Source organism: Podarcis tiliguerta, assembly GCF_965153285.1.
Source record: "Podarcis tiliguerta genome assembly, chromosome: 5".
Taxonomy (NCBI): Eukaryota; Metazoa; Chordata; class Lepidosauria; order Squamata; family Lacertidae; genus Podarcis; species Podarcis tiliguerta.
Genome location: NC_139538.1, coordinates 27,492,513 through 27,519,589, shown reverse-complemented (window position 1 = coordinate 27,519,589; position 27,077 = coordinate 27,492,513). Strand labels below are relative to the sequence as shown.

Here is a 27,077-nt window from a genome sequence, read left to right as displayed (position 1 = left end):
TAGTTGTCCCTAGTAGGGTGATCGTGCCACTGCATGATTGGCAGCCAGTGTACTGTAGTGGTTAAGAGCGGTGGCCTTGTAATCTGGTGAACTGGGTTCACGTCTCCGCTCCTCCACATGCAGCTGCTGGGTGACCTTGGGCTAGTCACACTTCTCTGAAGTCTCTCAGCCCCACTCACCTCACAGAGTTGTGGGGGAGGAAGGGAAAGGAGATTGTTAGCTGCTTTGAGACTCCTTAGGGTAGTGATAAAGCGGGATATCAAATCCAAACTCTTCTTTTGGAGCGCTGTGGGCTTGAGGATTGTGCTGCAAGTTACTAAAAAGTTTCATTATCATATAAATGTATATGACACAGAGGATACATTTTAGTAAGTATGGTAAAATGCTACTAACAATAATGTGAATAAATAGAAAAATGAATTACAGTTCAAAGCAATAAACATCCGCATTTCATATAATTAAATTTGTGAGAAGTCTCTCTAAAATTACCAGTAGCATTCCAACAACAAAACAAAAGCTGTCATTGAAGTACATATTATCATTATTTTCCTTTTACAGTACTATATTTTCTTAATATTCCAGCATTGCACTTACATATTTAAACAAGAATTTAATTTACACACAAAAAAGCACCCTTAATAAAATAATTGAAAGATAGTTGAAAGATAGTTAAAAAATAATTGAAAGATAGTTAAAATAGTTGAAAGATAAATGCAAAGCACCAAACATTAGGCTGCTTCACATACTTCCCTGGCCAGAAATAACCTTTTGTGCCAGAAATCATCCCTCTTCACCACATCCAAAGGAACATGTTCTTTAGGAGACCCATATACCTGTATCCTGATGGGGCAATCCTAAATCCCACAACATTGATGGCTTAGGTTAGGATGCACCAGTCTCCCACCGGTGGAGAATGTCCCTAATGGAGGTGGCTCTGCTGCAGTGGAATACCCACCTCCAGCCCAGTAGGCAGTAAGCTACCATCAGCAGTAGCCAGCAGAAAGCTCCAAAAGTAGGGCATTATGGTGCCAGATCCACTCCCCTACCCTAAAAGGCTGGATCCAAAAGCCAGTGGAGAATTAGCTGCTCAGTTCCTCCAACCCCCCGTTATGATTGCTCTGTGGTTTGTGTTCCCTTTCCTCATTTTGAAAGGGAAGAATAGTGCAAATTCCATCTCCATGTGTAGTGCCCATGCTATACGTCACCTTAGGTCGGGGTTCTCAAGAGTGTAGCACAGACTTCCTTTGGCTCGTGGAAGGCCTGGTAAAGCGGGGAGGCAATGTTCCAAAGTGGGGCTGAATTCTGAAGAAATGGGTGCATTAAATGCCCCCTGGCAGAAGATGATGACTGGTGCATCATCGTCTGGGTGCAATTTGGAAAGAAGAGTTCAGAACGCTGCTTTCTTCTGATGTTTTGTGGTGCATGACTTTATGAGGAAAACAGATCTTCTGTTCCTCTTCTAATGCCAGGTTTTCAGTAGCAAGATCCCTATATAGGGAAAGGTATACACGTGTACAAGGATCTCTATTGTTTACATATGGAACAGCCCAAGAGACTGGTGCAGGGATGTCAACAGCAGAGGGTAGAGTAAATTCTGGAGAAGTGACTTGAGTTCAAAAAGTTGGAGAAACACTGCTTTAGATAAAAGCACTTCCTCTGCTGCCACATGGAGGGGATCACTAACTGGGTAAATGTGTGAACCAGCCAATTCTATACTGCCCCACCATGTTCTCATAATTTTTAAAAACGTAATGCACTTAAAGGTTTTGTTGTGCTCCCTACCAAAACCAAAAACCCATACAAACACAGTTTGGAAAAGCCGTATTCAGGTTTACAATGTATATATTTTGTTCTCTGTATATATAATTGAACATTCTGTATTATATTCTAAGGAGCTGCTTCTCAGACAAAATATATACCCTTGATAAATTTCACCCTGAGAAAGTGGCTCCTTGAGGTTACACAATAAAATTAAAAACAGTACAGTAAATTACACAAACAATAAGGCAGCCAGGGATTTCTGTATGCGTTTGGAAACATTTTTTTCCAGACTAAAACCCTCTGAGGGAATGTTAAACTGCAACGCTTTGGGAGGCAGTTAAGTGAACACTAAAGATTCTTTCTAGCTGACATACAACGAGATTGTCTTTGGCAAAAATCACAGGGAGATAAGACGGTTCTCCACAGTAGTGGAAGGCAGTACACCAAAGGCTCAATGTTTTCTAAGCCTCTTCAGAAGGGAACAACTTGCAGTGGAGAAACAGCAGAGATTTGGGATGCTTAACCCCTTTTGATTTTTTTTCATTTTGCTGCAACAGGTCCCTGCAATTCTAAAGTCATGTACTGCAAGATAAGCACCATCTGGAAACCTAGAAAAGTATCTTAGGGAAAGAAGTTCCAGCTCTAAAAGCAGTCAGCCTGAAAAGAATTAATCATCCACTTCTCCACCGCACCCCCCCAAAAATACCCTGCACTAAAGCTGCTGTGTCTAGAATTTTTTTTTTTTGCATGTTTGCATTTTGATGTGCAACATAGTCCTTACTGTATTTTACAATTAGACAGAAACACTTCCACATCTAAATTGTTTTGTTATTACAATCCAATCTTGCTTTTGAGGCATAATGCAGCAAGGGGGGAAATCATACACTGGACTTCCAAGAGCTAGGACAATGGTAGACTTTAACTCCTTTGCAGTAATTTTGGGAACTAGCTTTGTCCCGTGGTTGCAGAGCTTCAGAAGCTGTTTCCCATGCACAAACAGGGGCAGCTTGCTGTATGGCAGGGGGGCACTACACAAGAGGCTATTTAATCTGAGGGAGGGAGATTGAGATGGTGAAGAGTGCCACAGTCCTTAGTGCTGCATTTGCAGAGGTCATGATTGGTGCCCCTTAACATCAGCAGGCTGTATGTTCCAGCTTTGCTTGTTTAGCAGAGGCATGTGACATAGCAATTACACGGGGGGAAGAGATCTGACATATGAGGTATGGCATGCTCTGGCTGGGCTAATTTAACCAAAGCCAGGGAAGGCGATTCTGAGCTGCTCCTATCAGCTCTTGTGAAATTAAATAAATCATCATTTCCCACCTATTCTGTTATCCTAACTGATAATACTGCTGCAAGAAAAACTGGAATTGAACTCTGCAGAGGAGAAGGCACCACTGTACCTCTGCAACTAGGACTAATAGTTAACTGCTACAGTTGAACTAGGATCCACAGACAATGTCAGGTCAATCCGTCTGGCAGCTACCTTTTGGCTAAATATGTAAACAAGAAATCAGCAGCAGTGAATCTTCAGCCTCACTACTGATCCTTTAATCCTAAGAACCATGATGTAGCTCCCCACTAGTAACCACTTAACAGCTTTGGGCTTTTGTTGCCATTGTTCCTTCTTTCCCATGTTGCTATCTCAAGGTTATTTAAGCTAGCGCAAATAGAATAAATTGCTCCGTGGTCTGCGGACACAAATCATTTATCCCATAATAATAAAAAAAACACCATTTTCATTATCTTGAGTCCTTAAAACAAGAGTTGGGAACATGCTGCCCTTCAAATGTTGCTGAACTACAACTCCCATCATCCCTGACCACTGGCCAAGCTGGCTGGGGTTCATGAGCAGTGGAGTCTAACAGCATCCAGAGGGCCAAAGGTTCCCCAGAAACTCTCATTAATTTGTGCAGTAACATGTCACAGATTGGCGTCTGGCTGATGTTCAACAACTAATTTATCAACAGTTGGAATAACCAATAGAAATGATTCTCATATGTGTGATTCCTAATGGGGCTAATTATTTCCCCCCTCTTTTTCCTGTTGGTGTAAAAAAGGAGTAACTGCATTCCAGTCTGCTGAATTGTGCTTGTGTCAAACCTCTGTGAATAACAAAAGAGAGAACTAATTTTCAGCTACTGATCAAAGCTGCACCATTATGTCAGTAGGATGTTCAGCTTTTGAAAAGGTGCCAATAAAACTACCAGCTGTAGTCTTGTTTCCACTAGTCCGTTGATAGTGGCAGTGTGAACTTTATTTACTGTCCAAAGATGGTGACTTTCAGTCCAGTTGGTCCCATTAGATGTACTGTTTGGTACCACTTCCGGAAAAACAAATGATGAAATGACGTCCTGTTTAAAAAAGCTCTCAGTACATTGTGCTATACTTTTCCACCTTCTCTGTTTTTTGCCGGTGATGGCTTTACCTTTCCAATACAAGGCTGTATGAGCAAAGTGAGGATTCCCACCATGTAAAGCAAGCCACATATGTAGAAAGAAAAGTCATATTTTTGTGTCAGGTCATAAATCCAGCCTGGAAAACAAGAGCAAGGCAGTTATCTATAGGCTATGATCAATAAATCAGTGAAGAATAGAAAACATTATTTATTCTAATCATAGATAGTTTTTGGTATCATACTATGCTCAGTCTCTTTCCCCACCTCCATTTGTCTTTCATCCATCTTAACTTTCATAGAAACCATTCTGCAATGCATTGTATGGCTTTGCGGTTGCTATGCCTTACACTAACTGGTATCTGATTTACTCTAGTCTGCATCTGCACAAAACTCCCCCAAGAAAAGAAGTATGCTATAAGCCAGAGGGTCTGGTAGAGTCAGCCAACAAAGGGTCAGAGGTAGTGGCCAATGAGATTAGACATCTGTGAGAAAGCAGATGTTGGTGAACTTCCATCTTCAAACTTGCCCTGTGAGCATTGTGTTATCTTGTCAAACAACTTCTACCACACTAGGAGCTCCTTTCTTTAAAATCAAGAATGTACCAAGGTATATTTGTTGACGCGGAATGTGGCCCATGAAGGGCGTGGAGTGGGTGAGAATAAATGGTAATTGTACATGCAATGATTCACTAATTATTTTATTTATTGTGCTTATATCCCACCTTTTCCTCCAAGGGACTCAAGGCGGTACACATGGTTCTCCCCCCGCCCTCATTTAATGCCCACAACAACCCTGTGAAGTAGGTTAGGCTGGGAGGCAGTGACTGGCCAAAGGCCACCCAGCAAGCTTCATGGCCGTGTCAGGACCTTAACTCATGTCTCCCAGGTCCTAGTCCAACACTCTTAACTACTATACCACCCTGGCTCTCACTGTGACCTCTAGGGGCTATAAAGCACACATGGACTATAAAGTTGGACAAACAAAACTTTGCATTTACCTGCAAAAGGTGGTCCCAGGAGTGCTGAAATCCCATTAGCACAAATGATGATTCCATAGGCATTTGCGAGGTGCTTAATCCCAACTAAATCTTCAGTAACAACAGGCATGAGTGAAAAATACCCGCTGGAAAATCCTATTAGGGCACAGACCACAGCGAGCCCAGCATATGTGTGCATTAGTGGTAAAATGAAAATGCAGAAGACGAGAGTGAAGTTGGCTGCCATGAAGACATTCCAAGCACTGACGCAGGGTGAATCAGAAATGATGCCAAGGATGACCTTGCCAAGAATGTGGACAATGGCAATAATTGAAGTCAAAGGGAATACATCGTTCTGTGCAGAGAGGCCGTATTGCTTCACTATTTCCGGAAGGTGGATAAAAGGGATAACAAAAGTGCTGTATGCAAATAAGGCCCAAAAGACAAAGGCTGCAAACTTTCTGTTGGTGAAGAGAGATGCAGCACCAAAGTAACTAGAATACCAGGTCCGAAAGCCTTTCTGGATTGTAAGGGTCAGCTGACTCGCCCTCTTCAGCACGCAAAGAGCATAGATATTCTTCCAGTGTCTGGTTACATCTTTGTTTTCCAAGTCTGAAAAAATCTCAGACTTTTCCTCCTTACCTTGCCCTTCTTTTGCCTCTTCCTGTAAGATGCCATTAGATGCCAGTGTTTCTGCAGAGCAAGAGAGAGCTTTTGCATGGCTCTTGCTGACGTTTCCCTCTCCGCTTTTTTCAGCGGCTTCCTCTTTGTAATAAACTGGTCTCATGAGCGCTCCACAAACACACAGGTTCAGACAGACCGCGCCCTGGATGAACATTGCGTTCCTCCAGCCAAACTCCATGCAAAGGTATTTCAGCAGAACTGTCATTAGGAAAGCACCGAACCCCGTCCCAGTTGTGCTGAGTCCCTGGGCTAGTGCTCTTCTCTTCTCAAAGTATTCGCCTACCATGACCACAGCAGGCAGGTATACCATCCCACTCCCAACACCTGAAAAAAGAGAGATTCCTGAATCAGCTGGAGAACTTTCACTGCAGTCATAACACATGCAGGCAAATTGACACAAGGCCCAAACGTTATTATCCAGTATGGCTTCACCTAAGGATTAAGGATAGGCTTCCACGAGCATACTAGTGGGGCAGCACTAAAACTGCTAGCACATTTGCAAAGCTAAGCAGCTTCCAGTATGGTTTCAAAAGCTGAGAAATGATGACAAGGCATGACTGTATGCTGCTATCAGACATGGGAGTATGCTTTGGCAGTATTTTGTAAAGCTTTTATGTGTTGTAGAAATGTGTCGTGATAAAGACTGGGAATAACAGATCACACTCAGCTGATTCTGAGCACCACAAATCAAAGTTTAAATCAGCCTACTGAGGCTTAGCTGTTGTATCCCAGAGCTGATACTGTAGTAGTATAAGCCATGAATTCCCGAGACCTGTAAGATCAGACCTAAATATAGTCACCTGGGCTTAATAAACGAATTATCTCCATCACTAGAAAGACCATACATAATCTCAAACTCAAGTCGTATCAACCTCCAAAGCCAGAATAGCTCTTCAACTAACACCAAAGCCTGATTCCAGAAATAATATGCATGCTGGAATGGGATCTATCATCAGTGTTTCAGGTAAAAGCCACAGATTTATTAGACACATGGTTTCCCTTAAAGGTAGAAGCTACCTCACATGCAGGACTAATAACTAGGGATTGAGTTTGTGGCTTCCATTCCACAACCACCACAGCCATATACTTTAAAGGTTTATTTACTATATTTAAAATTGTTCCTTTTCTGAGATAACAGCTGAAACTGCTCTGAGTTCTGTTTTCACTGATGCTCAAACAATTCCTAGTTAAGTTAATTGGTTTAAGTGGGTGTCCCAGAATAGACAATCTGCTCTTATGTCAACACTGTGGCATCATCTGTGAAAAGAAGAAAATATTTGCAGACTAATGGACCATATACTTTCTGCCTGAATATGTTTTTGCTGTCTCTAAGCACCTAATGTGCTTATGTTGTCAGTTTACAAGAAGTTTATTCCTAAGGTTTCTTCTCCACCTGCCACCGGCCCCTCATTCCAGGCTGAGAATGAATGTGGAATTTCTCCTCTTATTCTAATTGGGTCTGCTATGGTCTTAGAAAGAGAGAAGACTAATATTTATTCTACTGAACAGGATAACCCTACCAGGAGACAGAAGAGAAGTCCAACTCAGCTTCCGTATGCCACTAAATGGGGTCATAATGTTTTGTTTTCTCTTATCATTGTATTTTAATACTGCAGGGGGTGTCATTTGGATTTTTCCACTTCAGATACCCAAATCTCTTGTGATGATTAACAGCCTTGTGGTGTTTCAAGCTCAAAATCAATTTTCTCATCTATAAACAACAAAGTTTACTGTCCCCTTTTTTGCCCTTCTATTTATACTCTCACACTCATAGTAAGACAGCTGAGTGCAGAATGCTGCCTGCCCACTTCCATAAAGGGATAGCAAACATCTACAGTTGTATCTGTCTTAACACAATGAGCATAGGCCAGTTCAAGGCCTATCTAAATTAATTTAATGTAAAGCTTTGTCAAATGCCACACGTGATAATTATAAACCTCTACCATGTATCATAAGGGACGCGGGTGGCGCTGTGGGTTAAAGGGGTGGCGCTGTGGGTTAAAGCGTCAGCGCCTAGGGCTTGCCGATCAAGAGGTTGGCGGTTTGAATCCCCGTGGCGGGGTGCGCTCCCATTGTTCGGTCCCAGCGCCTGCCAACCTAGCAGTTCAAAAGCACTCTCGGGTGCAAGTAGATAAATAGGGACCGCTTACTAGCGGGAAGGTAAACGGCGTTTCCGTGTGCGGCTCTGGCTCGCCAGAGCAGCAATGTCACGCTGGCCACGTGACCCGGAAGTGTCTTCGGACAGCGCTGGCCCTTGGCCTCTTTGAGTGAGATGGGTGCACAACCCTTGAGTCTGTCAAGACTGGCCCGTACGGGCAGGGGTACCTTTACCTTTACCATGTATCATATTGTTCATTTCCCTTCTGAATTAAAAAAAACCCCAAATCCAAACCTTTCCTTGTAGGGCAGTTCTTCCAACCTGCTGATCAATTTGGTTCTTCAGCTCTAAAATATCCTCTCTTTTTTTTGTTGTGGCAGCCAGAACAGTACCCAGTATTCCATGTCTGGTAGCTTACTTGGTAATAAGCCTCATCAAGATCATAAGCTTTCTACCTATGGCACACATTCAAATATATTGCTTTAAGCAACTTTGTATGAGTTCCTGCCAAGTTTTATATGCCAAGTGAGTTTATCCCTTGGGGTTCCTTCCAACTCTAACATTCTATGATTCTATGAAACTTTTGAATTGGCCCGGGCCACTCTGTTTAACCAGCTGTCATGCCACCTTCAGAGGAAAGGTTATTTAAAGATTATCAATATCAAAACCATAAATCCACTCTGAGAAAGAGCAAATAAAATATGATTAAGATGCAGTGTCCCAAATCAACCCCAGTGAATATTGCTCACAAGGATCAGCAATGTGAAAGAGGAAGAAGTTGTCCTGAAATGACACAATACTTTTAGGTGACCCCAATATCTATCTAGTTCCTTTAGACCAGGGACTCCCAAACTTTTCCCTCCATGGACCACTTGGAAATTGCCAAGGGTCTTGACACTTAATGATTTTTCTGCCTGTTGTAAGCAACTGTAACATGCTGTGCTAGGTGCTGTATCTTATCTTATCACATCACTAGTCACCTTCTATCCTGGTCCATCCCACTCACCCTGTGGGCAGATTGCTGGGATCTTAGAGCGATGGAGCAGCAACTAGGATCTTTGGTTGAAGGGTGGTATACAAATTTAGTAAGTAATAATAATAATAATAATAATAATAATAATAATAATAATAATAACTGTGCCTGCCATTCACAGCCACTGCTTCCACCATTCTTCCCAGATGTGCCATGGACCACCAGTAAAGCTTGTGGACCAGTGGTAGTCTGCAGACCAGTTTGGGAACCCCTGCTTTAGAGCAATGCACTAAGCTTTGTACATTCACTCCAATGCTTCTGAAAGGAACACCAAGCGTTTTACGTTCCACAGTGCTGTATTCTTCCTATGGCATTCTGTACGCGAAATAACTGGTGTATTTTTCCAGCGAAGGGATTTTGTCAAATGCTCAACACATTTGCACATCATGGCAAACCATGATCCATGACTTACTGTGCATGAGCAAATCATGCTCTTAGTGTGCAAAGAAAAGAAACCATGATCCCCGGCTTAGTATTATGTCCAAACCAGCATTCAAGCAAACCACAATTGGTAAGCCAAGAAGAAATCTTGGTTGATCTTTGTGGTTGAGGTGAAACAAATCATGATCCCTGTTTCAGACACAATGCTCAGCTAGGGATTGTCGTTTCTCCCCTCTGCGCACTAGCTGGAAGTAGTAGAGAGGATAGAAGTGGGAGTGATTTGCTGGTGCACAATAACAGATGGTTTATAGCTTATTGTGGCATGCAAATGCAGCCATTCAGTTATACTGGTCTTCTTTAACTATTAATCTTAGTGCTGCCTTGCCTGCATTGTTGAAAAAAGGACATTGGAGGGGGGCAACATGCTTGCATCACACCTTCAAATTACCATTGTACTTTTAGTTTGGAAGGACAAAGGGGAACGTTGGAATCTTAAAGCATGTCCAAGAGCTACGGGTAAACTGCATGTTTTATTGTTATATGTTATTGTAATTGCATCTTCTGCTCTTAAATATTTTGCAAACCTTGGAAATGTTTTATGTGGGAGGCACACAAACAAACAAACATGTGAAACTTGCTATTTCACATCATCAGCAACAAGTGCAACTTGGGAATCTGCCCAAGAAGTGTGACAGGGGTGTATGATTTGCTGTGAAACAAAATACAGACATTCAATATTTAGGTTGCTTGTGGCTTTCCAGCTAATCTGAATTACCATGCATCACCTGAATTAAGGTATCTATGCAGGTGATCTAAAGTGCTTATGTAGATGCTGCATACGTGTCACTTTTGACCTCCAACATGCAATGTATCTTCTCATGTGCACTGTTTTGTGTGCACAAACCAACCCTCCTCCATTGACATGCATGAAGAAACTCTTACAGGCTAAGGAACATGTTTGTGGTAGAGTTATTGTGCTCAGAAGGAACTGTAGGTCAGGGTGACTGCCTCTTTGCAAACTCAGGCTTGCTTATTTTAGCATTCTGTGTTCTTACAGATCAGTTACTACAATGAAAATCCGAATGCATATTCCAAAACTAAAGCATGCTTACCAGCTGTAACCCCAAACGTTATAAAGAGGTAATATACATTTGAGGCATAGGAACTCAGTATCCATCCTACAGCAGTCAAGATCCCTCCAGCTATTGCAGTCTTCCGGCAACCGCAGGTGTTAATGAACAAACCAATAAAAGGACCTGTGCCAAAACACGAAGAATGGATTGTTTTCCTAAAGCTTTGTTTATTCTCTTCACGAGGATAACCACACTGAAACCACTGATTACCAGCAATGAGATCAGTAAATATTAGGCCACCTGTTCAAAACTGTTAAGTGCTAAACATCGGTTCTCAAAGATCTAGGCACTTATTTCTAATCAATATATGAAACTGAGACAATATGACTCATGACAAGCAGAGATTACAGAAAAATGGAAACAGGCAAACAGTTTCATATTTTATAAGGGACTGTTGCTAAATATTTTGATCCATAAATGAATCTATCTCTGCGGGAACTGATCTTGGGCATATCCATTTCTTCTAGAGTGGCTTATGAACCTACCTACAATCAAGGTTATACCCATACTAAGGGAGCTGACCCACGCTGTCAGGCCTCGACTTTGGCTGAATTCGTCAAGCCATTCCATGTTGAGAACACCAAGGGCCATTTGTGATCCCATGATGAGTATGTGCACCAGGAAAGAAGAAAGGACAATCATCCAAGCCCATCCACCATCAACATCTGGATTCGCCACAAGCTTCTTCTCCCTGTCTTTGGAATCCTCTTCAAAATCATAGCCAACATCTTCGCGACTGGCGTACATTTTCCACTGAGTATCCTGAAACAAACAGAAAATGTTTTCACAGGCTCAGGGTTGTCTTTTATTTTAGTTTCTTTGGTGCTTTATTCATCAACTCAAAGAAAACTGGTTTGCGGGCAGCTCGGCCGCCATTTTGCATCCTCCACAATACCCTGGGACTTCATGAGGGTGGAAATGGCAGCCGCCGCCACTGCCACCCACAAAAAAATGGCCTCCGTTTTTCCTAGAGGGAGGATGAGAAAAAGAAAAATCTCAGGAAAATGTACTCTGAGAAATTTCAGCTCCTCTCCAAGTCACCTGTAGGCAGTGACATGAATTGGAAGCAGATTTTCAGCACCCAGCCACAGCTGTAGGATTTGAAATACTTAACCGTGCCCTTGTAGGGACAGATATTTTGGCCGCAAAATGTTTTCACACTGTTACCCGCAACGTATTTTTATCTTTGGATATCCGCACTGCAAACACACTCAGAAAAAGGAAAGCTTGTTTGTCAAAACTGTGCACACGCCATCAGCTGCCCAGAACTAGGATAGGACACTGGTCCTCACCTCACTGCTGACTCAGAGCAGCCTTGACCCAGCCTTGTCTCTTCCATTCACTCACAGATTACTCCACACAACCAAGTGTCATGCAGCAAGCTGGCTGCCAGAAAAGCCGCAGGCCATCCTTAGAGCAGCAATGCCAAACATCAGCAACTGCTGTTTGCTCTTAATCAACCAAGGCCAGCAATTCCGAAATGCTACACTGACATAATAACTGGGATTCCAGAATACATTAGCATTTGTTCTTCTAGTATAAAAAAGTTCTTTCCATAATTGATACTGTCATCCTAATAACCCTGTTAGGTCGTCTTTGCTCTGGGAACGACATTATTTCCTCCCACAATTTTTGTCCAAAATACCTTTTTCCTAGTGGGGTTAAGATTGGGAGCTGCCCAGAGTGGCTGGGGAAACTCAGCCAGATGGGCAGGGTATAAATAAGTAATTATTATTATTATTATTATTATTATTATTAAGAGCAGTTCAGAGGCTTGCAATTTTCATTAGAAAAACAGCACGAGGTAAAAGGGAGGTTCTATCCCCCTCCCCACACACTTTTTCCTTCCTTATTGGTGTTTCACTTCAAATTGAAGCACCTGCAGCTTCGTTGTATAAAGGAATAACACAACTACACATAACGTGTAGTTCATTCCTTACTAAAATCACAACAGGAATGTGCCAGTTTCGCAGATGCGGAGACTGAAGTAAAGTGAAGATAAGCCCAACATTTTATTAGCTGCAACTCTTGTTTAGATTATTTACATTTTAGGGGCCAACTCGCTAACAGTGTGATTTAATGCATGTTTATTGATAAGTCCCATAGTTCAGTTAGACCAGGGCAGGCCAACTTTTCCTATCAAGTGGGCGGCAAGAGCATTTTGACACGGAATCTGCGGGCCACACGCTTGGTTGCAGAAGCCACCAAAAAAGAACTTGAGGGCCGCATGGAGCCCTCAGGCCATGTGTAGGACCACCCAGAGTTAGACCTACTCTCAGACTTACTGCATAGGAAGGTCTCCTACTGCCATTTAAAATTTTGTTATGTCCCTGCTTAGATATGAGGTTCATTCACTGGGTCACCTTGGTCAATCGCTATGTTGCATCCTAATCTGATTCACAGGATTGTTGTGAGGATAAAAGGAGGAGGGCATGTGTGGCATCCTGAGCTCCTGGGTGAAATAAAAATGTATTTAACCAGCAAATAAACAGCAGTTCTTGATTTGGCTAGATATCCATGGAGCATAAAATGCTTAGAATGTCTGTAAATCTGGGCCCTTTGAAAGCTATATTAAGTTGCACATGTTCAATACATGGTGCTTTGAAAAAGAAGAAGAAACAGTTTAAAGGATTTCCCTAAGGCTGCACAAGAGAGCTGTGTCAGAGAGGCAAACTGGCCAGAGCTCTACCGGCCACTACTGTCCTCTTGTTTGTCACATGAATGATATTAATTATTCCAGCTCTCTACCCACCCCTCCCAGATGATCCTCCATCCAGTATTCTGTCTTGCTCTTGATGGTTTAGGCCAAATATCAAATCTGAGAAAATCACTTCTAATGTGTTTGCAAGCCTGCCCATTTATAAAAGTCTGCAATCGCAACCCTTACATAAAAACACGAGAATTTTCATTTTTGTTTTTGAACGCATAACACATGTCCTAAGATACTTTATACTTTTTTAAAAAAGAAAAAGGAGCAACGATTAAAGCATAATTGCTGTATGTGACCAATACACTTTTTAAACAGCCCATCAAAGCATAATATCTAGGGCTTCTCTCTCTCTCTCTCTCTCTCTCACACACACACACATATATATATATATGAGACTTAAACAACAAAGACATAATTTATGTGGTAGTTCCTAGTTACTGCCATATCCGTAGCAAAAGATAGAAGTGTTTCCATCAACTCTGGGCCGCTGAATATTGGTACGTGTGTAACTCAGAACTCAGGGGCATTGTGTTCCGTGATTTTTCCTATCTCTTAAAACATAACTAATTTCCTGTGCCAAAGGCATTTCTGGTATGGACAGAAATGAGGAATCCGCTCATAGGCTGTTAATATTTTGCAGACCTGCTTTGCTGTACAGTATGTTTATGCATGGGTAGGCGCAGCAGAAGCCCCACTCCTACCATCTTCCCCATGAGTGTTATACCGATTCCTACAAAATTGCCTTCCGCATAGGTATAAGCCAATATCAAACCGTTATCCTCAGGAGAATGCTGAAATGTGTCTCTTCCCTCTACTTCTTTTGCTCTGCTTCTCACATTGGCACAGCTAATATGTGGGTCATAGATCATGTGTAAAATGGTCCTGCTGAGCACCTTCCTACTAAATCCAATGTATCACATACATGTCTGCCATGGGGTTTGCTTCATTTAAACTACTATGATCAAACTTCGTTTTATAAAATCTGGTGACCGGTCATCATGAATGAAGACTGGACTGTGATCCCAAGCATGCTTTCTTGGACGTAAGTTTTTGCTTTATAAAGGGAAATTATTTAGGAACAGGCAGGATTCTCTCTCCATCCCACCTACAAAAGTCCTGCTTGGTTCTCAAGCCGTCCATTTTTGCCTTGCCCGAGCACGTCTACTCAGAAGAAAATCCCACCGAATTCAAGGGGTTTTGCTCTTCAGTCATGCAATCCTATGCATGTCTACTAATTGAGTTCAAGTGGACTGACTCCCAGGTATATGTGTATATGCTAAACACATTTATTAAGTAAAAAACCACATTGAACCCTCAGGGGTGTTTTGTGTAAATGTGGATACAGGCCTGTATCAGTATGGCTACCTGTTAGCTGCCTTAAATGAAAAAGTACTGCATGTCCTCCAACATTCAGAGGTAGAAATAGGGTTACTTATGCCAAGTTACTTTTAAAATTGTAGTTTTATACTGCAGTATCGTTGATGTTATAACTTATATAAATCTTCTCCAGAGCACTTAGCCCTGAAAAGAGGCATATAAAATTTCAAAATAAATACTTGGCAAGCGCCTCTTCACTCCAAGGCTACGCACCACGGAAGTCTCTTGTCTGCAAGAGGTACTCTTGTGTTCATTTACTTGGCAACAGCCAGTCTCGTAACAGATTATCATGCTTAATATCTCAAAATAAACCACAGGCTGCAGCATGTGAAATGGCAGGCTGTGTCCTGCATGGTGCCTTAAGGCACCTACACCTGCTTACCTGGGAGAAAGTCCCACGCAACTCGATGGATCTTACATCTGAGTAGCCAGGTTTAGGACTGCAGAGTTAATGATCAGGTTGTACGCTTCTGTGGCATGCAGCCCCCTCAGCCTAATTTCGAAAGCTCTTTGCAAGTTAAGGCTATCTGGCGAAACCAAGCAGAGAGGGAGGAGAGGAAGAGAGAGAAATGGGGTGTCACAAAACACAGGGGGAAATTGTGGGATTGAGAGGCAAAGGGTGGCCCCTCCCATTTTTCGCCCAACCACGCCCACAGCGCTAGCTTTGCTGCCCTCAAAAAACATGCGCCCCCGACCCTGAACACAAGGATTGTGGCCCTTGACAGAAAAAAAGTTCCGCACCCAGGCGGAGAAAGGCAGTGCTAAATGATAAAAAAGGGGATGAGAAAACCCTCCCCTGGTTTCCGCACAATAAGAACACGTTTTGGGGGACAGTATTTCACCAAGCGTAAGGCGAGGTCAGTGGCTTCATGGTAGTCAATGGCTCGTTCAGGTGGCGGCTCTCGCTTCTGGCGCCTTCCCGCGAGCAGAAACCTGGCCGGAGTTGTGGGGAGCGAGCCGCGTAAAAAGCGCGAAATAAGGAGCCCCGCGCGGAGCAGGGAAGGACAGCAGCGGAGGAACCGCGCGCGGCGGCGGGGCCACAAGGCGACTGCCCGCGAGTTACCTCACGGCGGCTGCGGGAGCAGCGGGAAACCTTCCTGCCCGCAGCAGACAAAGCTTCGCGGCCGCTGCGTGCGGAGCCTGCTCGCCTGCCTGGTGCACCATGCATGCCTCCCCGCTTGCCCGAGGCCGCCCAGGCTCCGCTGCCCAGCCTCGAGGGCAGGCCTGGCTGGCACACCCACCCACTCACCCCGGAGGGAGCCGCGCTTACTCCCGGGGGGCGCCTCTCGGATCCGCTGCTGCTGCTGCTTCCGGCGGCGGAGTCCCCGGGACTGCTGCAGTCTGGAGTGGCATCTTCAGCAAGGCGCCCGCCCGGAGCTCTCCTCGCCCGTGCCGGGGGAGGGACGCAGGGAAGCGGGGTCGGGAGCGGGTGGGGGCTTAATTCCCCCGCCGGCCTCGACCCCCGAGCGTTGCCCTTTTGTCCCCAGGGCAGCACTTCGCCTCGGCGTGATCTTCCTCCACCAACTCCCTGCACCGCCGGCCCATCTCTGGCTGCTTGCAAGTCGGCGCGCTCTGCCCATGTGTGCGAGGCACCGGCTGATTCTGGTTTTGCGCAAGGGAGGTTTGGAAGCCCTTGGCGGGCTGCCGGGCCCTCTGGCGATCGCTGGGTGAAGTTTGGCTGGGGGCAACTGCTGCGCAACCCAGCTTAGGGCAGGTAAAGCCCCCTTCCAGCCCAGCGAGGGGAGAAGAGCGCGGCAGAAGGAGCGAGCGGTGCATTGTTGTTGTTCGTAGACAGGCCTCTCGCGCGTGTGGAAATCCTGAGGACAAAAAACAGCCCCAGGGAAGATTAAGAGATTTACACTCCTGTTTACGAAAGGCTTTTGGCTTCCCGTTCCAGAAATCTTCTCACCACTTACCCCGGCCTTTCCCCACTCTCACGTAGCAGCTCAGACCCCTGGCGTCTTTTCTAAGTAACACACCAGGGACTAGTTTCTTAGTTTTCAGATGAGGACAGCCTTGAAATCGTGAATCGCTGCCGAGTTTTGTCTTGTATCGTAGAATCATAGTAGTGGTGGGTGGGACCTCATGGGTCATCTAGTCCAACCCCTTGCAATGCAGGAATCTAAAGTGTCCACAGCAGATGGCCATCCAGCCTCTGCTTAAAAAGCTCCAAGGATGGAGAGCCCACCACCTTCTGAAGGAGTAAGGCTGCACTAGTATGCATGCTTACCTGGGAGTAAGCCCCTTGGAGCTTGGGGCTGCTGAATGCCCATGTATAGTATAGCCTGTTAACAGATCTGTTGCGGCACACCCTTTCATGGACTAGATCAGGCATGAGGAAATTCAGCGGCTCTGGGCCTAATGTGGCCCACCAGTTCCATGAGCCAAACTGACAATCTCCCCACCAAGAAGCCGGGATGGACCAATTTTCACCCCCATCCTAGTGCAAGAGGTGGGGATATTTAACTCTCCCTACCCAGCATAACGGGACGCGGGTGGCACTGTGGTCCAAACCACAGAGCCTAGGGCTTGCCGATAGGAAGGTTGGCGGTTCGAATCACTGTGATGGGGTAAGCTCCCATTGCTTGGTCCCTGCTCCTGCCAACCTAGCAGTTCAAAAGCACGTCAAAGTGCAAGTAGATAAATAGGTACCACTCCGGCGGGAAGGTAAACGGAGTTTCCGTGCGCTGCTCTGGTATGCCAGAAGTGGCTTTGTCATGCTGGCCACATGACCTGGAAGCTGTCTGCAGACAAACGCTGGCTCCCTCGGCCAGTAAAGCGAGATGAGCACCGCAACCCCAGAGTCATCCACGACTGAAGCTAACAGTCAGGGGTCCCTTTACCTTTACCCAGCATAACACAATCAGGAAGAAAAGCAGCACTTCCCTGCTCCCCAGCTGATCCACAAGGATCCAGTGTGGCATGTATATGGAAGGGTGAGTTAGACCCGCCCCCCTGCCCAATATGGCAAGATGATGATGAAAGTCTCCCCTCTGAGCTGAGTTTACACACAGATTTGTGCTTCTGTCCGTGTTCAGTGTATCTCTATGTGTGTGTGTTAATATTTTGTGTGTGATTTTATAGTGATGTGGTGTGTGTTTTAAGTGTGTGAATGTGTTTTAATTTTTCCACTTCTATAGCAGCTGTTAGAGGGAGGAGAGCGTTGTTATTTTATTTTTGGTAGTATTGTGCTGCTTGAGTAAAAGGCTTTAAAAAAACAAACCAAAAAAACCACCTCCAGATTCTGATTAGCTCTTTCCCCTATTTAAAATAGACTCTCAATGGTCCAGATGCTGCAGGTGTTCTTTCAAGTGTGTTGTGTATGACAGGTTTCCCAAACCTGGGTCTCCAGCTGTTTTTTGGACTACAATTTCTATCATCCCTGACCACTGGTCTTGCTAGCTAGGGAAGGTGGGAGTTGTAGTCCAAAAACATCTGGAGACCCAAGTTTGGGAAACACTGGAGTATGAGAATTCCTCCCAGTGTGTGTGTGTGTGTGTATATAAAAACACACTGAAGTTAGTAAGTTGAAAAGTTAAATTTATTGTATTTGTTTAATATATTTCTTTCCTGCCCTTTACCATAAGGTCCCAAAGTGGGTTGCATACAATAAAGTATGCAACCATAAAACAAAACAGTAGAAACCATAAAGCAAGAAAACCATAAAATATTTTTAAAAACAGTTCATTATATAAAACAATTAAAAATTCTACATTTAGAAACAACACGAACATTAAAAAAAAATTCCAAATATAAAAACAGTTTTTTTAAAAAAATGTTCCAGTACAGATTCAGACTATTGTCTTGAGATAATTTCCTGTACCATCCAAATTTTTCTATCTGGTCAAAGGAGACCATGTCCTCCCTCCACTCATCTCGTCACCCCAAAGAGGACCCAGAGCCACAGAACAAAAGCACCCAGCAATATGTGAATTTTCCAAATTGTAGCATTAAGGAGAATCAAATTCCTGTCCTAAGAAAGGGTCCAGTGACAACAACGACAAAAGGATCCCCTGTAAATGTCAAGTGAAGGAATGTGGTTAGGTTATTTGAATGTCAAAAGCAAGGAAATACAAGGTAGAACATTAAGATGAATATCATGGAACACCAAAACCAAAGGAAGCACAAAACTGAGTGTTTCCTGCCTTCTGTGGTCAGTTTGGTACCTTTCATTTTTCACTGGAACATGAGACAGTAAAAGGATAGGGATCTCTTTTGGCAGGACATATGAATCATTTCCTATGAAGTATCTTGACATGGTTTTACAAGGCAATTCCAAGTCTAAAAAGAATTTATAATAAATTCAGATACCAACTGGTTTTTTTAAAAAACCAACAACAACTATATCTTCATTGGACATGTTTAGGGTTTTACCTACCCCACACATGCCAGTTTAATATTAGAGAGAACAAGTGGGACTTTTAACAAAACATTTCCTGACAAGCCAGCTGTGCCCTTTTATGGCATACTCCATTTCATCCACTTCTGTTTTTCTCTCAACACACATTCCGCATTCTGTGGCCACAAATCATTTTCAGTGTTCACTGGAGTGTTTGCTTGTTTTTAAATTGTACTTGTGCAAACCTTGGAACTTCTATTGTCAATCTTTTCCTCGTGCGCAGATTGGCACTGGGAGAATGAGTTTTGTAGTTATTTAACCATTATAATTCAACAAAACGAAAACGCTTCAGTGAATACCACCGACAAAGCCTGTTAGAGCTGTGCTTGTTTCACCTAAACCCGTTCTGCCTCTCCTGGGTGCAGGATATGGTTTTTATTCTGCTGTTAGATATCTCAAAACACTGTATACCAAGGTAGTAACGGAGCTAATCTTTAGTGAAATGTTGCTGCAAAAACAGAATATTTTGAGAACTTTGGAGTTCTGTACACGTGGCAGTGTTGTAGTTGTGGCTGATCTTCTGCATTTGTTGTTGTTGTTTAGTCGTTCAGTCGTGTGTGACTCTTCGTGACCCCATGGACCAGAGCACGCCAGGCACTCCTGTCTTCTGCATAGGGGGCTACAAAATCCAGTGTTTCCTGTTTGAGTCACTTACTCTAAAAGCTACTACTCATCAGAGGTGGAATTTGGGCAGTGTGCGCAGCCAACGCTTTGGGAAGGAGGCATGAGGGCGCTCTGACAGGGTCCTATAGTCCTCCTATCTTCTTCCCAAAGCTGGGCAAGCTCTTCCGGCTTTTGCAAGGAGGCTGGAGAGGGCTCTTATGACCATGCCAGAGCCTCACACCTCCATCAAAGGAGGGCATAAAATGGCCTCATACTGGGCAGCATATTACAGCAACCCTGTGAGGTAACTCACTATTATTCTAATTTTAGGTGGGTAGTAGAAAGAGTGTGACTTGCCAATGCTCCATTCAGTTATTACTTGGCCCAAAGGAAAAACTATGGGACAGGCCTTGATCTCAGGAAATCCCTTGTGTGATGGCCTGGGAATCCGATTCAGAGGCTGAACCGGAGGAATCCCAGCCTGCACAGGAGTCCCCGCCTCCAGGGCCGGCTGAACTGGGGCAGGGCCTTGATTCTGAAGCGCCTGCACCTGTGCCGCATCCTCAGGAGCAGGTACCAGGTGAATCCGCTCTGGCTCCGGAGGTGGTTGAGGACTCAGTGGCTACAGATGAGTCTCCCCCTGGGTCCAGTAACCCTTCAGCCTCTCCTGAACTGCAGAGGCTCAGGGCAGAGAGGCGGAGGGAACTGGTCTCTCCAGGAGGAGTGCTCGCCTTAAGGCCAGGAGAGGCGGGTCTCCTGGGGACCGGGACCGCCCCTGGCCTCAGAGAAGATAAAGGCCAGTCAGCCCGGTCCCAGGTTGCAGGAGCAACGTCGTTGAAGAGCAGTTTCGGCCAGCACCCAGTCTGGTTCCCCCAGACTTCCTGTCCTTCCTCGGCTCCTCGCTGTGGACCCCGCTTCACCTGTCTGCCGACCCTTGACTCAGGTCCTGGACCTCGCCCCACGGTAACCTCCCCCCTGGACCAGCACACCTTGCCTGCTTCTTCCTTGTTCTGCCCACCACCGAAACGGAAGATTCTGCTTTCAAATAAATGTGGCATTTGTTGGTATGTGGGGTCCCTCATCGATCTATCTATCGAAAGGCATATACCACTGGATTGTAACAAAACCTCTAAGCAGTTTACAAGAGCTGTTAAAATTAAATAGAAATATGTAGCAGCAGTGGGAAACCTACAGCCCATAGGGATAATTAGGCCTGACAGGTCTCCCCATTCGGCCCACAACACCATTTCAACCAAGACACAACGGTGCTCACAGGCTTTGCCTTGGTGACCCCTGGTGTAAATGGAAGACCCTGATGTTGGGAAAGATGGAGGGCACAAGGAGAAGGGGACGACAGAGGACGAGATGGTTGGACAGTGTTCTCAAAGCTACCAGCATGAGTTTGACCAAACTGCGGGAGACAGTGGAAGACAGGCGTTCTCTGGTCCATAGGGTCACGAAGAGTCAGACACGACTAAATGACAACAACATCTTATATGTGATCTGAAGCAGATTTGTGCCCAATTCTAGGCCTGCCATATGTCTGGATTTTCGTGGACATTACCGAGATTTCAAAGGTGAAATTGACGGGGGGGGGGGGGGAGAGATTTCCGAAAGGTGGCACTTAGTCCTGGATTTTAGGCAAGTCAATAGGAAAATCGCCTTTTTTTGGTTTTTGGTCCTGGTTTATACTTTTTGAAATATGGCAACCCTACCCGATCCCAAGCAGATAATAATCAAGAGGCAATAGGGGCTGGATAAGAAGGCAGGAAAGACTTGGAGGAGGAGCACAGAGAAGACTGTGATGCAGCCATGGATGGCATTTGCACTCAATGGCATCCCTGTTCCAGCAGGCATTGGGTAAATGTGCAATGTGTTAATTGTACATATCAATGCATTTTTATCTTTTGTAGCGTTTTCTATTTTAAAAGATTGAAAGGAAGTCAACAGGAAAGGCTGTGTTTTCCTTTATTCTTGATTAGCATGATTACAGAATCCCAGAGGGGGCGGTACTGCTGTCGCTTCTTAATTTCCCTGGTCTCCCAGAGCTGTTATGAATGGGGGCAGTAAAGAGACTCCGTTTGCCCAAGGATTAATCTTTTTGATAAGGAAATGGAGAGAGGGAAGTTCTAATGCAGGTGGAAGGCAGAGCTGCCTTCTCCCTACCGAGAGTGTCCATCTACCAGTGCAGCTAGTCAGTCGGATGAAGTGCAGATGGTAAGTAGAAAAAGCCACTTATTGCTCCAGCAGTTATGAACTCCTGCCTAAATATTTCTAGGTCTGTTGAGGAAACTGAAGAGTCAGTACAGGTTGTGCCAGAAACAGCCAATTCTGCATGTTTGAGCAAGGTATAGTTTTCTTAGAAACTTAAAGCATTTTAATCTCGGTGTGGGTTTCTTTAAAAAAAAAAAAAGGAAAAGGTTGTGCAAGGTCTATTTTCACTAGGAAACAAGAACATTATCAATGCAAAATAAACCCAGTAGGGCCCAGCCTACTAGTTATGCGTAGGATTGTGCTGTCTTGTCTTGCAGAAAAGAAACAGGGGGGGAAAATGCATCTGGTTAAGTAGACTACGTGAAAGCTATGCCATAAGCTTGTTCATCTTTATAGTGCCACAAGAATCTTCACAGTGCTGGATTTGCACACAAACTAAGTAAACTATAGTTTAAGGTCTCAGATTATGAGGGGCCTTTAAATAGAAAAAAAAAATTACAAGAAAAATATTGAAAGAGTCTAAAATTCAATGACATGTGCAGAACGCACACCCAGCGCATGGTGTATTGCTTCTCCAATTTGCTAAGTTATGTGTGTAATTGCTTGTTTATTTCAGTAATGTTTAAAGTTTTCAAATATGCCAAGTAAGAAGTCATAAGATATTTTTCATTTAAAGGTATTTTGTATGCAAATGGACATGTTTTAGTTAGGTTTTTAATTGTCAATTGCATCTTTGCCCAGGTACCGGTATATATGCAAATATAAAAGTTTATTATTTCTATTTTCATTGTCCTTTCTGTTAGAATAATTCAAATTTTTGCAGCCTGATAAATGTGACAGTTTAGGACTTTTCTCAGCAATCATGCGGTGGGAAATTATATTTTTCATTCAGCTCAAATCTTGTTTGTGTCTAATCTTTATTCATGGGCAACCACATAATTTATCCATGAATTCGTTGGCTGAACTGATCTTAAACCATAGCTGTTCTTTAGAGCAACCAAAGCCATTCCTAAGAGCAGTCTAGGGCCTTCTTTCAGGGCTTTTAAAAAGGTTTTTTTTTGTTCATATGTCTGTTTTTAATCTTCCATTTCTTTCTGTAGTTCTATCTATGTGATAAGTCAGAAAACTGTGTCATGCTGAACCCACTTTAGAGCAGGGGTGACCACAGACCACACCCAGCTTTCTAACCTACAGGAAGTGGTCCATCAGCCCTGCAGCTTTGCTTTCCAATCTGATCAGGAGTTAAAGTGCTCTGTCAACTCTTTAGAGTTTGCAATCAGCGGTTGCTCCTGTTCCTTCCAGTAGTGTCATTTCTACATTTTAGAGTGGAGAAGGAGATTGCAGACTCACTTAGGTTAGACTTTACTAAGTGGTCTGCAGATAATAGGACGATACCTAAAGGCTGCTGAGACAAAGAAGCAAATAACGACCGATTCCCCAGTTTTTATAAAATCTATCAGTTACTCACACCTGTCTCCAGGAGAAACATATCAGTTTGTATAACAGCAAATCCTGATTTGAGGCAGTGTACTAAAGATGCCCATAGATTCCAGTTTTGGTGGCATTTTGTAGTGGACTCCATTTTGCAATAGATCTCCAAATTTACTGTGTGGTTTCCCCCCCTTTAATACAAACTAAACCCATATTTCTTCTCTATAGCTGTCTGAATTTGTGTTATTCAGATTTGATTTTTGTAATGTCAAATTAACGCAAGATTCAGCTTTTATTTTTCAAATCCCTGGTGGTGGCGGCGTGTGTTTTTCCACATCCATGTTACTGCTGTATTGCGCACACACCAGTTCTGTTAATTTTTGTTATGTGCTGAGTCGAATAGGATCCAAATTGCAGCAGTCTGATTGGTCCTAGAACAATGCAGCAGTATGACTGGTCCGCAGGAGCCACCCAATCCAGCTCCAGGTGGAAGTGAATCCACAACCTGATTGGCCTACAGGAGAATCCTGAAATTAGCGAATCATGTGCAGCCCATTGTGTAAATAATGTACGGTATATAAAGCAGATACTTTGAGGGGACTTTCATTCATTCCTCCTCACCACTATGAGCTGAATAAAGAGCATGAAATCACTTTGCGACTCTGAGTATATTTCAATTTTAGAAAGGACCCGTAACTGAGATGTCATCTTTACCAGAAGCATACCGCTCTTCAGGAAGTGCTCAGAGTCAGACATTGCAACCTCTTTTAATGTACTGAAGTTGATGCGAGTTGATATTTTTGCAAATCCACAGAAAAAGAGCAACTGGACCAAAGTTGACCTCAATATCATCAATAGAAAAGAAGACGAAAAAGATCTAAAACTCTGATCCTGTGCGTACTTACTTGAGAGAATAATCTTTCAACAGAGAAGTTTGTAAAATAAATCACAGCAATCATGCCTGGAAATAGAAGGTTAAGATAAGATTCCAGGACAAACTCAGCTCTCAGTTCTAAACACACAGAAGCAGATGATCCTAGTTATTACTTGAAAGTAAATCCCATCGTGACTGAATCCAAATTAAGCATGCAGAGGATTGTAGTCATCGCCTGATTCTTTGCAGACAGTAATGCTGGCAGAAAAAGCCAAGTTAGGCCACAGGCTTTAAGCTGATGCTTTCTCCCTCTAAGGCAAAGGTTAAGGGCTAGGACAGGCAGGCTCAAGACACCAGAAATTCCTTATGTTCAGTATTGTCATAAAGTGGACTTTGCACTGCATTGAGGGCTTGCAGTCCAAGGCAGTGCACTACCAGCGACCCACAATCTTGCCCTTTGCCTCAGTCACTGATTTGTCTTGGTCTGGTGCTTATTAAGGTTCTGGGACGTGTTCTCAATTGACAGGGCAAGCCAGCCATTCCAGAAACAATATAGGTTTACGTGCTGCTTCCAGCACTGCAGGTAGGGGCGCTTTAATTTCTGCTGTCTAGCTGCCTTTGTGGGAGAGCTGGCTCTGCATATATTTTTGTCTCCAAGAACACCCGGCAGTCTGGCTAGCAGAACTGCTGTCTTGCAAGTTGGGGCCTGCTGTTGCCAAGATTAAGTGCCCGATAGGAAACAGGAAATGTACATTCAATGGAGGAGGTCTTGGCATCCACTATATTAAGCTTTCAAGCGGAGTAATCAGTAGTTGTATCCCACTGACCTCCAGTCATTTGCCCTCAGTGGCGTAGCGTGGGTTGTCAGCACCCGGGGCAAGGCAAGCAATTTGCGCCCCCTAACCCGTGGATTTGCGCCCCCTAACCCTACCCCCCAGATGTTGCACCCAGTGCGGCCAGCCCCCCCTGCACCCCCCACGCTACGCCACTGTTTGCCCTCCATCTGATTATATGAAAGGTGGAGCAGGACCTCTGAAGTGGGGATCGTGGGTCTGCATCCAAGGACTCCCAACCTTGCAAAGTCAGGGTTCAAGATTGTTCCGGGAAGCTATGCCCATATAGCCAGGCTTCCTGCCTCAGACCTGCTTTATCCCATAGCTGTCAACCTTCCCTTTTTTTGTGTGGGAAATTCCCTTATTCCAGCGCCGTTTCCCGCTGCTTCCTGCTGTTATCCCAGATTGTTAGATATCCCATAGACTGTCCCCGGGCCAGGTGAGGCTGCTGATCCCTTATTTTCAAATCTGAAAGTTGACAGCTATGCTTTATCCCCAGGGTGGTGTGGGTGGCAGGGACATTTATGCAGTCCCCTCACTTGCCTTCCCCTTACATCTCATAGAAGCGCAACCCCAGCCCTTGCAGCTTCGTGAGACCTGGGCCCTGTAGCTTTAGCCTCATCTATATGCATGCAACAGGTATGAGGTATGAGGACTGCAGCTGAGGTGCGCCATTTTGAATGCTCCACAGCAGGGGTAGGCAACCAAAGGCCCAGGAGCCAGATGTGACCCAATCACCTCAATCTGGCTTGCGGATGGTCCGGGAATCAGCGTGTTTTTACATGAGTAGAATGTGTCCTTTTCTTTAAAATGCATATCTGGGTTATTTGTGGGGCCTGCCTGGTGTTTTTACATGAGCAGAATGTGTGCTTTTGTTTAAAATGCATCCCTGGGTTATTTGTGGGGCATAGGAATTTGTTCATACTTTTTTTCAAAATATAGGCCGTCCCACCACATGGTTTGAGGGACGGTGGACCGGCCCACGGCTGGAAAAGGCTGCTGACCCCTGCTTCGCAGTGTGTTGTTCTTGTGGTTGGTTGTGGGGTTTTTTAAAGGCCTCCCTGCAAACAGAAAAGTAGCACACCAGGGAGAAAGATTCTGATCCCCACCTCTTTGCCTGTTGTGCTGCTTTTCTACTTTCAGGGAGTTTTGTAACATAATGCTGTATTATTTTACTGTTGTTAGCCGCTCTGAGCCCAGCTTCGGCTGGGCAGGGCGGGATATAAATAAAATTTTATTATTATTATTATAAGTAAGCATTCAAAAAGGAGATTGCCACCTGCAGCCTGCGGCGTGTGTGAATCAGGTCTGGTGACCACAGCTATCTTTTGTCTTGAATCTAAGCAGATGCTCTTTGCAACCAAAATAAAGTGCATAACAAATGAACTTCTTTTTTCAAAAAAAGAATAGTATAAAGAGAAATATTGGGCACGTTAACCACCTTTTAAAACCACTTCAGCCTGGTTAATGCTGTAATTTGCCTAGCAACAAGTTGCCCTCTGCTGCCCCCTAGTGGATGACGAGAATCAGGACATGTGCTGTCAAAACACGTTGGTAGGTTTTTCTTTGAAAGCGGAGGGCTCAGCTAAGGTGCAAATTCCATTTACGAATTAACATTCATAGAATTGTCGGGGATGGGGAATCCTTAGCATAAGCTGTTGCATCTTTCTGCCGTAATGAGAAAAGTAATGGAACTTCTTATTCGTCACTACCTGTCGTATTACTAGTGGCTGTTCCTACAACAAATGCTTGCTTCTCTTTTGACCAGGCAAGAGCTTGACAGATGTTGGGAGAAACTAATTGCATGGTGCTGAGACAATGCTCTTCAGTGCCCTCCAGCCTTTGACATTGATAGGTGGAAAGCTACTAATTGCAAATCTTACTCCTTATCAACGGGAACAGCAGGTTGCTGCAGAATTCATGAAAATCGCTTTGAACCGTGAAGGAGTAATTTCTTTAACTCCTTCAGACCAAGAGTAGGTTAAATGTAAAGAAACTGGAAGTATATACTGTAGGCCAAAACTGTAATGTGAATAAGGGCTGCCTTCTTCGGTGAGCCTGAGCCTTTAAAAGCTTTTTGTGATGGGCAGAAATTCAATAGGGTAAGGATTCTCTCTCGCCACCTCCTAGCAGACGCCCAGTAACGAAAATGCAAACAGGATGAAAGTGTCA

General features: G+C 44.2%; 1 protein-coding gene across 5 annotated transcripts; it reads right to left on the bottom strand.

Annotated features, from left to right (window-relative positions):
* Positions 1 to 436: 436 nt before the first annotated feature.
* SLC16A14 (solute carrier family 16 member 14) lies at positions 437 to 17,009 on the bottom strand. 5 transcript variants are annotated; one of them, XM_083442793.1, is made up of 6 exons: positions 15,801 to 17,009; positions 14,934 to 15,078; positions 10,950 to 11,226; positions 10,444 to 10,587; positions 5,157 to 6,143; positions 437 to 4,296 (listed from the first exon to the last, which is right to left on the bottom strand). In XM_083442793.1, the coding sequence occupies exons 3-6, from the start codon at positions 11,209 to 11,211 to the stop codon at positions 4,145 to 4,147; spliced, it is 1,545 nt and encodes a 514-aa protein (XP_083298919.1). In that variant the 5' UTR covers positions 11,212 to 11,226; positions 14,934 to 15,078; positions 15,801 to 17,009; the 3' UTR covers positions 437 to 4,144. The 5 variants fall into 5 exon arrangements, with proteins under 5 accessions (XP_083298919.1, XP_083298920.1, XP_083298921.1 ...); XM_083442794.1 differs by having other exon boundaries at positions 15,835 to 17,009; XM_083442795.1 differs by having other exon boundaries at positions 14,934 to 15,074; positions 15,801 to 15,914.
* Between the last annotated feature and the right edge of the window lie 10,068 nt (positions 17,010 to 27,077).